Raw genomic sequence first — 12,420 nt, 5'->3', positions numbered from 1 at the left:
TTTCCCTCATCAAAGCCAGCATACGCACACACACTTCCTTTCTGGAGGAGCTCAACGTCTCTGAGTATTCATCATTAAACAAGACATTTCATTTATTCACAATCAGAGCCACTCGATGATGTCACAGTCATGTGATCAATCAGAGCCACTCGATGATGTCGCAGTCATGTGATCAAACAGGAGGTGAAGACAGAGTGTGTGTGTGTGTGTGTGTGTGTGTGTGTGAGTGTGTGAGTGTGTGTGTGTGTGTGTGTGTGTGTGTGTGTGTGTGAGTGAGTGAGTGAGTGAGAGCAGATCTGTCTCACTCCGGCTTCTTCTTGGCTCCGGGAACCTTCTCTTGAATCCTGAGGGAACACAGACACACTGAGGTGAGCTGATAGACTGGTGACAGACAGCAGTGTTCTGACTGGTTCTGCTCTTATGGAAGCTTATGTGTAGCAATATTCAATTTGAAATGTAATATGCAAAATGACAATGCAATATGTAAAATGGCAATGCATTTCTGATTTTAAATTTAAATTTCCCCATACATTTGTGCAACGTTTGGTGCAAAATGAAAATGAAAATTCAATTATATAATTTACATTTGCCATTTCATACACTAGTATTAAAATATGTAAATTGAATACATTTTAACGCTTTATAAGTTGCAAAATTAAAATTAAAATGTATTACAGAAATGATTAGATATGTTTAACATGTTCAAGCAAAAACTGTGGCAAAATTGTAATTTAAATGTATTTTTTTCTTAATTGCATTTACACTCACAGTTAAGACACTTGCGATTGCATTTCCATTAAGTGTCACGCAATGAATGTAGCAAAATTCAATGTGCAATTTGAAAATGCATTCTGAGCCGATCACGTGCCCGCCCCGCCCTGTCAATCACTGCGTGAAGGCGACAAGGCAAGGCGTGGCTCGGCAACAGGTAAACATAGGCTATGGTGCGTATTTTGAGGTGTTGGAAGGAAACAGGGCGGCGGCAGAGCTGATACGAGCGTTAAATTCACTAGTAGATGAAGTGGAGCATGGACAGAGAATGGTAGTGTTTCCGAAGATTATTACGCGTCTGCAGGTGATAGAACCAGTACGATGTTGGACCGTCTGGGTCTGAGAGAGTGTTCTGCCTATCAAGCGTCGTCGACACCCATGTCAACATTCTGCTGCGCTGCTGTTGTCTGATGCTGGACTGTGTTGATGGTTTCGTTTTGTATAAAAATATTGTCATTGTCTGATACATGCTTATCTTTATTCTTATTAGCCTACTATTAACTGTAATACCCAATAATGTTGGAGATCCTATAGTTTTTCCATACAAATGCATAGGCCTATTACCCTGTGATCACATAATATGACAAAGCTCCATTGGTATTCGGTATTAATAGCTACCGAAAAATAAATGTGACCGCTCTTTATTTATTTATAACTGACTGTAATGTTCAATAAAGTGGCGAATGTGATGTGTGACTGACCATCTCTGTTTATTCAGCTGTATAATCATAAAATATGAGGCAGACATATGCGAGTCCCTTTCCATTTTATAAAGCATATTTATAAGGTATTAATACATATGTACATGGTCACGGAATCTGACGGGTCAAATTCATCGACCTAGACTTTTTTGGTTGAATGTTGAGCAGGTTAAACAACGAAGCAGCACACAAAACTTTAACCGGCACAAACAAGACTATTTTGGGTCAATGTGGAGCAGGTAGGGGGGCTGAGTGACCTCAGAATGACCAATAAATAATATTTTAATATTTAAGAAACCGAAGCAGCACAAAATAAACGTTTATCGGCGCAAATTAGAACAAACATGAGTCTATTTTGGGTGAATGTGGCCTATTTTGCCGACGTTTTGTATTGGATTGGGGGCGGAGCCAACTTCACGCAGTGATTGACAGGGCGGGGCGGGCACGTGATCGGCTCAGAATGCATTTTCAAATTGCACATTGAATTTTGCTACATTCATTGCGTGACACTTAATGGAAATGCAATGGCAAGTGTCTTAACTGTGAGTGTAAATGCAATTAAGAAAAAATAACATTTAAATTACAATTTTGCCACAGTTTTTGCTTGAACATGTTAAACATATCTAATCATTTCTGTAATACATTTTAATTTTAATTTTGCAACTTATAAAGCGTTAAAATGTATTCAATTTACATATTTTAATACTAGTGTATGAAATGGCAAATGTAAATTATATAATTGAATTTTCATTTTCATTTTGCACCAAACGTTGCACAAATGTATGGGGAAATTTAAATTTAAAATCAGAAATGCATTGCCATTTTACATATTGCATTGTCATTTTGCATATTACATTTCAAATTGAATATTGCTACACATAAGCTTCCATATGCTCTCAGTGTCAGTTCTCTGCATGCTAATAGAGAAACACACTACACACCAGATTAGAGTCCTGAGTGAGACTGAGGTCTAAACAAGCGACACACTCCTGTCCAGCACACAGAGCCGATCAGCCCTACACACACACACACACACACTACGCATTCAGTCTCGGCTTCATACACTAACACTGGTTCTGAATGAAGATAGAACCAACATTATGTTATTTTCAAGATTGAAAAAGGTAGCAGACAATCTTATTCCTCTCCAGACTTCACGAGGTAATGTGACGGAGTTAGTAAAAGAGTATAAATATCTTATTGATGAAACATTATCTGCTGACTCTCGCATAACTCAATTAAAGAAAATTAAAAATAAAGCTTGGGTTTTATTTTAGAAACCAGTTTTGTTTTTCATCTAATGTAAGAAAGAGGTTGATTAGGGTGATGTGGTGTATCAGTTCGCTTCTCTTTGGATGCCGTTTATCACAGCGCTTTAACCCTCTGGGCTTCTTTGGGTCAAAAATGACCCGAAACGTTTACGTTTTGAATTTAATTTTTTTGCTTCATCGGAATGGGATGACACTTGGTAACTTTTGTCGTATTAGCTATGTGAACACACAAAAAAATCATGGACATGATTCGGATATGTTAAAGGGTCGTAAAAAAAATAGTCACACTTAGCTTCCTCCGGGTCAAAAATGACCGACATAGGAAATTAATGGGAAATACGAAAAAACACTAAAACTCAGAGACACTTTTGGTGGTACAGGCTACAAATCAGCCACTGTGCAGAAAAAAAAGTGTACAGCAATGAAGGGGTGACACTCTAAAACATCAAAGTTACAGCATTTGGAAAAGAGATGGCCTTTTTGTACAGTCTTTGACACCCCCTCATGGGCAATTTTTTCTCCATGAAGAATATCTTGTCATAAAAGCAATAGATTATGTTAATTTTGGGCTCATTTTAATTGTAATAATATGCTGTAAAAAATGAAGTGCCATTTTCAGTGATCTGTGAATGTTTCATGAGCTGTATGATGTTTCTGACACATTGCAGTACATTATTTTATAGATTATGAAAAAAAGAAATTCTATTTATCAGCATATAACTCAGCAATACTTAAGAGTTTTTCAAAGTGGATACTTTCACTGTAAAGTTCAGACTCTAAGCTTTCAAATGACATCAACTTTGTGTTAATCAAGGCAAGATTTTTGAAAGATATGGTAATGAATATTTTCGCAGCCAGGTGGCGCCTGTGGCGGTACACTCGGTTTTAGAGGGATTACTCAGCACTTGTTAGGAGTTAATAAATGTGATTAGATGCATTTTAAAAGCTGAGATCCTAAGCTTTAAAATTATATATAATTTGTGTTGTTCCATTCAGTGGTTGCTTAGTAATTAATTTTTTTCTTTCCGAATGAGAATCAAATAAATAAATAAAAATAAATAAATAAATAAAAAAGCTATAGGCAGCCTATAGGCGGTTATAGGACATGACACATATTTATATATTTTTAAAGCCACTAGATGGCGCTCTTCTCACTTGAATTTTTTTTTTTTTTAGGCCTGGACTCTATTTTCATGTGAAATGGTGCATTTATTGAAAAAAAAAAAAAAAATGAAATAAAAATATATATATTAATTCTAATGGAAAAAATAGCTCATAAAAATTATATAATTAATGCAAAGTATCATAAAAATCTTTACAAATTCTAAATAATATTAAAAAAATATTATTGAACAAAAATATATTTGATTGGTTTTCCTGGGGGAAAAAAAAGTTACCTTTTAAGGCTTCTGTCTTTTTTGACCCGGAGGAAGCTAAGTGTAACCCATTTACGAAGAAGCTCAGAGGGTTAAGATTTATATCAGACTGTAACCCTTTAACTCACTGTATATTGTATAACAGTAGCCTGGCCCTCTCTGGCCATTAGAAGGAAAACTCACTGTTACCTATTCATTTATAACACTATTCTGGGGTTGTTGTATCTAGGTTGTCTAATCCAAAAGAGAAGTGCTGGGAAATATTCCTGGGAAATAAGTGTATTGTGATTGTCAAAACATTTTAGTAACTAAACTGAATTTTATTATGCTTAGTGACAACATGTTACAATGTTTAGGCTACATGGTACAATTTCTGCTTTTCAATTCAATTCAATTATTGTGATTTGATTTAATATTGACTCATTTAAATAAATATTAGGTAGGCTACACAAAATAGGCATTAATTTTTCTTAAGAAAAAAAACAACTCACCTAATGCTGTAAACATACAGAGAGATATATAATGCGTTTTTTAACTAGATGTACCGCATGGCCGTCACTCAGGCCTGCACTGGCTTTCCACAAAAATAAATAACGTGGAGCAATTTGGCTGTATTGCGTGTTTATGTATATACCTAAAAAAAGTAATAGTATGTGCATGTCTGTCTGTGTGTGTGTGTTTGTGTGTGCGCATGTGTGTTTGTGTGTGTGTGTGTCTGTGCATGTGGATTTGTATGTGTGTGTATGGGTGTGTGTCTGTGCGTGTGGATGTCAGTGTGTGTGCATGCTTGCGTTTGTTTGTAGTAGGGCTGTCAAAATTGCTCAAAAATTACGTTCGAATATTCCCTCTAAAAAACACACGAATATTCGAACTATTCGAACATCTGGTTGCGCATTTTGTCAATGACGCGCATTACGTCAATAACAGGACAAATTATTACAAAGAGACATAAACTACTTGTATAGGTAGTTTATTTAAGTTTAAACATATTTGACAACGTATTACCTACACAAAAACAAGTAAATCACCTGATGGCCAAGACCGCAGACCTCACTCTCGCTCGCTCGCTCACTCACTCACTCGCAGGCACTCTCTCTCTCTCTCGCCCTCACGCTCATGCTGCGTTCACACCAAACGTGAATGGAGCGTCTGGCGCGAGTGATTTCAATGTTAAGTCAATAGCTGTGTCCCAATGTGAAGGCTGCATCCTCCGAAGGCCGTATTTGAAGGACGATTGGCCGCATTTGAAGGCCGATTGCGTCACAGCGGCGCGACGAAGGACGTCCCAATTCAAAGGCTGCATCCTTGGAAGGTCGCATTTGAAGGCCGATTGCGTCACGCGGCTCGATGAAGGCTGTCCCAATTCAGTTCTGCATCCTCCGAAGTCCGTATTTGAAGGCCGGTTGCGTCATTGCGACGCGACGAAGGCTACCCTGATTCAAAAGCGACGCCAAATGAGTCCTTCGTTTCCCCGTGAAAGGAAGGATACATAAATGAACACTTAGCGGCCTATCTTACCCTATTCTACCCCATAAGTCATTGCGCGCCGTTGACGACAGCATTTATTTATTTATTTTTAAAGGCGGTCGAGACTAGAGATCGGTGGTGGACAGCAAATTCACATTTAAATGTAAGTATTATGTTTTCATTTATTTAAATGGCTAGCGAAACCGAGTTAAAGTTTATTATAAACTTCATCTTAACTCCTTCGTCACTATTGCGTGGCTTCATTTGTCAGGTAGTTTGAGGCAAAACTTGTGCTAATATTAGTTTAACGACCTATTTGTAATATGTGCACTAGTCTATCTCACTTGTGTATTAGGCTAAAAGAAATATGCTAAAGAAGTAAGCCCACAACAATAAGAAAAGCAGTTGATAAGGCAATGGGGTTTCACTTTTATGTGTTTTTGTAGTGCTGTCATGCAAGCTATGTGGTTTTAACCAAATTTGAGTATATAGAAATATGATTTATTAAGTATTTTGTATGCATGTCTTGATGTGTCATATTTTGCAGTGTTAACAATGCACTTAAGATTGCACCCCTGTGTTAAGCTTTTTTAGAGCAATTCAGGAGAAAAAAAAAACACGTCTTTGCTGAAATGTATTGTGCTGTTGTTGTTAACAAGCCATGGTTAATTTGCTCTGCCCTTAGGATTGCAAGTGTCCTGGGACAGGTGAGGGTGTGAGTGGGAAACCCACTGCTGAAACTCGGCCCTGGTTTGTCCTCATGGCCCAGTTCAGCAGTGGGTGCCCACGGTGAGGAGGAGCCAGCACCAGCAGCACCAGCACCAGCACCAAGGCAGAGGCGAAGAGAGCAGGGAGAGGATGGACAGGCTGTTTTCTCTTCTTGAGAAAATGATTGAATTCTTTTTTTTTTTCTACATATTCTTTAACTTTTTTCATTATTTTTTAAAAGGAAAGAAAATCTGTACATTTTTTTATGCAACTTTAAATGTGTAAATAAAAGAGAATGAATTGTTCTGGACATAATTTCTACTTGAAACAAACTCTTGTAGGCCTATACCTTTTTTTTTTTCAAATAAAATTGGTAAATGAAAATCATTTGTTCCATGGGCTACATTAAAGTACTTTTTCCAACTATTAACAACATACGTTAAACATATCAAAATCAACAAACATTTACAGTACATAAAATAAGAAAAAAATGATGTAGACTTTTATTAGAATTTATTAGAATAATAATTAGACTTTCAAAAAGAGTAATTTCTGAAAAAAGTACTTTTAATAACAAGTTTTTAGTATCAAGAGTAAAACTAGAGGTATGTATTCTGCAGGGGAAAAAACTCCTTGTCAGGGTTTTTATTATAGTTTGTATTTATATTATGACATGCATTTTACTTCTGAATATTTTCAAGGTTGTTACATTATATACTTTTGTGTAGTTTAATGTAAAATCATATGTGAGGGGAAAAAAGGTACTTCAGTAGGTTACTTCACATTTGTACTTGAATATTTAATGAAATATGCAGTTCCGAAAATTAAAGTCCCATATCAGTTTGAAAATTAAAGTCTCATATAAGTTTGATATGTCCCATATCAAAGGGCTCATCTGAAGCGCTCGGACCGGTCTAGCCTACGGAGGATTGTTCTTGTCGCCTGGCAACCGTGACAGCTGCCGATCACGAGCGCGAGAAATACTGGACTTTTTTTTATATTCAATTGGGTTTTATTTTCAAACAGGGCTAAACCGAAAATACATGACCTGGCAGCGCCAGGGCTGAAACATCCTCACCATGTCCTCCAGTAAAATATAAAACATAAAAATGACAGTAGCCAATTCTGGCTCCATAGCTGTTTACTCAATTAGGCTATATCAAATGAATGATCAGGATGGCAGCTGTCCTCTCGCACCGTTGAGGAGCGGTGATCAGAAACACCTGGTTGCGCAATTAGGAAATCCTATGAAGGCTACATGGTGCGTCCTTCGAGGACGCATAGGCTGCATCCTTGAAGTCTTCAGTCCTTCGAAGGATGCAGCCTTCACATTGGGACACAGTAAGTGTAAAGACACGTTTACGCGCGTCTGGGGGTCTTGCGGCGCGAATGAGGCGTCACGCTCTCCGCGCGTCAATTTCGCTTCAAACTTTTGCTTTTGACGCGCGAATGGATTCAAAATGTTCAAGAGTCCAACTGGACGCGGTAGACGCGAATCCGACATTGAACGCTCCGAGCGAGCTGTGCTGTGGTAAACATAGAACTTTTCCTTGACATGAAACTGTAAATAATCAAACCGGTGGAAGCCTGCAGTGCATGAAACTGTTGTATCTAACCTACCTTATTCATGCAATATCTATTTAGTCAGTACAGTAGCCTACACTTTAGTAATGTTTCTGTTTAACGTTAACGCCTTCTTCCTGTGACCTGTCCCCACTCGCAAAGCAGACAGCCGCGTTTTTCCACATTATTCGAATATTATTTTTCACATTCGAAATTCGTTTTTTTAAAACTATTCGAATATATATTCGAATTTAGAATATTCGTTGACAGCCCTAGTTTGTAGTAGTAAGTAACAGATCCGATCTGTTACTTACTACTACATGGATTATACTGGTGATCCAGCACCCGTAATGAAAGTAAGATGTGCGTGATTTACTCCTGCGTTTGTTTGTATTCCTGCATGTGTGTGTGTGACAGTATCATCCTAAACCAGCAACCCTTCGCTCAACAGCACCATCTACAGGCCGATGAGTGTACAGTCACTAAATGTGCACATAAATGAATTTATTTTATACCCCCCCATGGATGAAATTCTACGAAACTTAGCATACCCCCAGAGGATGTCAAGTTAATCATACACATGAAATATGGTGCAGTTCTGAACATCTCCACTGAAGATAGGGGCGATTAAAGCAGAATAATATTGCATTTTCATTTTTTTATGGGAGTGGCGCAAATCACAAATGAGTGATTATGGGCTAGGTTGATGTGGGCCCTTAAGACCAACATACCATAAAAATTTCTTCATCCTCGGTTCCACGGTTCAAGTAGTTATTTAGGAAAAACTGCATTTTTTTGGGTTTGGGGGGGCCCAGCGCGGGGGGGGGGGGAGTGGCCCCCGGGGACCAAACGAAATTTTTCCGTAAAAGTCTAGTGGGGCTACATGCCCACCAAATTTCATGTTCCCCGGTGTTTCGGTGTCCCTGGTATCGTTGACGGAAAATTCAGTAGATTGATGAAAAAAAAAAAAACTGACAATCCCTATATGACCGCTTTCGCTAGCTACGCTAGCGGCGGTCATAATTATAATAACAACTTTATTTAATGATATAAGTAAAAACATAATAAATATGTAATATAGAACACATATTTAGCAAAATACTCTCTATAGCTCTTTTTTTCTAGCCAACTACCGTGCTATAGCCTATATTATGGTCATCAAATGACTTTCCTGAGGTAAATGTAATGTGACATAATTGTTCTCCAGCTGTTTTATTGACCCCTTTGTTTGATTGATTGGTCGATATTATGTATGAAGGAATATACATTTCGGTAATTTTACTGTATCTTTCAACATTGTTCATTCAATTTATTTACTAGCTAGAGATGATCGGTTCACCTGCCGCTAGGGATCTGTCGTGTCCACTGATCTATATAATGTCATTCTATATAGATCAGTGGTCGTGTCACATTTACAAGCGCCAAAACGGTATTTATTGTTTGAATTTCGTAATAAAAGTGACAGAATCTAAGAGCTGAGTTTTTTTTACATCATAAGTAACTGCTCTGTCTAGTCTGTCGGTCTCCGTCTCCTCTTTGCTTCGCGATTTTTCTGTGCGTGAGAAAATAGATGTGTGTCGTGAGAGCGTGTGAAAAGTGTGTCTCACGGTGAATGCGTGAGAGTTGGCGGCTCTGAAGCTAACTGCGAACTGGTTCACTTCCTGCACAAGACCCGCCCTCCTCTCTAGCAATTGGCTAAGACAACCTAATATCATGCTCCCATTGGCTGTGACAGCTGTGCGTGCTGACTCTTGAATCAAGGTGGTAGGTTGAAGAGGACCGGTGTGTTATTCAAGTCAGATAGGGCCTGTTCACATATCGCGTCTTTTGCACGCTCAAGTTCGTTATTTCAAATGTAGCCGCGCGGTATGCACGCTCATTTTTTTCAAGCGCGTCCGCGCCGATAGTGCCTCCGACTGTAATTTGCAGCCTGATAAATAAATTTTGCATGCGCCGGAGGCCGGACCTGCCCTCAGGCCCCCGGCCGGAATACTTTAAGCCCTGTTCTGAGTGGATACTGGGACACGAGAGAAGTACAGCCTTCTTTACATAATAAATAATAATATAATAATATTAAACAGCGACTCATGGAGAATGAGAGGAGCGCGAGCAGTTTCAGTTTTTTTATAGTCTTGATATTTAAAATAAATGTTTGTAACAACGCAAGTTTGCCCAGGTTCGACTAACAAGGTGCGACTTCTAGAAAGTATGGTGAATAATGTTATGATTATGAGGGGATCGTTTGAAACCCCTGAACTGTGCCATTATTGCACTTCTTCAGGGTTTGTTTATCTGGTCATTATTTCAGTGAAACAGAAGTGATGTCAGTGTCGGTGGCTCTCGGCTCACAGCACATCATGTGATCATGTGATCATCTCCTGCTGCTCTTTATGCATGTACAAATAAACACCTTTTCATGGAAAAACACATATTTGTTGGTATTTTTAATGCGTCACAGACACCAGCCCATTCTCATCTATTTCTGATTTATTCTAGTCCTGTCAGTTACCGGTTAATGTTCACGAGAGACGAGTTTCACTTACTTCCCCAACACACCCTTCACCTGACTGCTGACCGAAGAAATGAACTGATCGATCTGAGTCTGCGGAAGAGAAAGAGCATCAGCCACATATACACTCTCTCTCTCACACTCACTCTCTCTCTCTCACTCTCTCACTCTCTCACACTCACTCACTCACTCTCTCAAACTCACTCACTCACTCTCTCACACTCACTCACTCACTCTCTCTCACACTCACTCTCACTCACACTCACTCACACTCACACTCACTCTCTCTCACACTCACTCTCTCTCACACTCACTCACACTCACTCACACTCACTCTCTCTCACACTCTCTCTCTCTCACACTCACTCACTCTCTCTCACACTCACTCTCTCTCACACTCACTCACACTCACACTCACACTCTCACTCTCACTCACACACTCACTCACTCTCTCTCTCTCTCTCACACTCACTCACACTCACTCACACTCACTCTCTCTCACACACTCACTCTCTCTCTCTCACACTCTCACTCTCACTCTCACTCACACTCACTCTCTCTCTCACACTCACTCACTCTCACACTCACTCACTCTCACACTCACTCACTCTCACACTCACTCACTCTCACACTCACTCACTCTCACACTCACTCACTCACTCACTCTCACACTCACTCACTCTCACACTCACTCACTCACTCACTCACTCACTCACTCACTCACTCACTCACTCACTCACTCACTCACTCACTCACTCACTCACTCACTCACACTCTCACTCTCTCACTCTCTCACTCTCTCACTCTCTCACTCTCTCACTCTCCATTACCTGATGCTTCTCGTAGGTTATCGGGCCGCTGAAAGCTCCAATCAGACCTTCAGTGTAAGAAGATAAACACACAAGTTAACATCATTACGCTTCATATATGACCAGCAACTGAAGAACAACACAGAACAACAACGACTGAAGTTAGCATGAGAATAGAGTATAAAGTGAAATCAACACAATGGTCTTACCGAGAATGAGAAGCGTGAGTCCGTTAAACCAGGAACCAACATATGTGAAGACCCACAACAACACACCGAACTGGAGAAGAAACAACTAACATCAATGGACATTCAAAACATTTCTTTTGGGAAGAAAAGAGGAAAGAAAGTCACAGTATCGAGTATGAGTAAGAGGAGGAAGAGAATGTGTAAGAGGAGGAAGAGGATGAGTAAGATGAGGAGGAATAGTATGAAGAAGAGGAGTCAGTTTTGAACAAAAGGTATTTTAGACTCAGACCTTGAGAGAGTCGACGAGATCCTCCACCAGAAACAGGCGGCGCAGTTCCTTCAGCGCTCCGTTGATCCGACTCAGAACAACATCACTGTGCCTCTGCACTGCCTCTCTGGACAGAGCCAAGTCCTTCTCCAGGACACATCTGCAAACATGGAAAGACTTAGTTATGGGAAAGACCAGTGAATATGGCCTCAAACTCTGTACACACGAGGGAAAGACCAGTGAATATGGCCTCAAACTCTGTACACACGAGGGAAAGACCAGTGAATATGGGCTCAAACTCTGCACACATGAGGGAAAGACCAGTGAGTATGGGCTCAAACTCTGCACACACGAGGGAAAGACCAGTGAATATGGGCACAAACTCTGCACACACGAGGGAAAGACCAGTGAATATGGGCTCAAACTCTGCACACATGAGGGAAGACCAGTGAATATGGGCACAAACTCTGCACACACGAGGGAAAGACCAGTGAATATGGGCTCAAACTCTGCACACATGAGGGAAGACCAGTGAATATGGGCACAAACTCTGCACACACGAGGGAAAGACCAGTGAATATGGGCACAAACTCTGCACACACGAGGGAAAGACCAGTGAATATGGGCTCAAACTCTGCACACATGAGGGAAGACCAGTGAATATGGGCACAAACTCTGCACACACGAGGGAAGACCAGTGAATATGGGCTCAAACTCTGCACACATGAGGGAAAGACCAGTGAGTATGGGCTCAAACTCTGCACACACGAGGGAAAGACCAGTGAATAT

The 12,420-nt window shown here is 39.9% G+C and overlaps 1 protein-coding gene across 2 annotated transcripts in view; it reads right to left on the bottom strand.

Moving 5' to 3' along the window:
- rtn4b (reticulon 4b) overlaps positions 1-12,420 on the bottom strand; it is a 34,964-nt gene that overhangs the window by 307 nt on the left and 22,237 nt on the right. For both annotated transcript variants that reach the window (XM_084391759.1, XM_084391760.1), the window contains 5 exons: positions 11,653-11,791; positions 11,385-11,454; positions 11,197-11,243; positions 10,401-10,459; positions 1-344 (listed from right to left, as the gene is read on the bottom strand). The exon at positions 1-344 is cut by the window's left edge and continues 307 nt beyond it. In XM_084391759.1, the coding sequence (XP_084247885.1) occupies positions 302-344; positions 10,401-10,459; positions 11,197-11,243; positions 11,385-11,454; positions 11,653-11,791 (358 nt within the window). In that variant the 3' untranslated portion in view covers positions 1-301. The remainder of the gene's footprint in view (positions 345-10,400; positions 10,460-11,196; positions 11,244-11,384; positions 11,455-11,652; positions 11,792-12,420) is intronic.

This window comes from Rutilus rutilus, assembly GCF_951802725.1.
Source record: "Rutilus rutilus genome assembly, chromosome: 20".
NCBI lineage: Eukaryota > Metazoa > Chordata > Actinopteri > Cypriniformes > Leuciscidae > Rutilus > Rutilus rutilus.
This window is presented reverse-complemented; position numbering and strand designations above follow the sequence as displayed.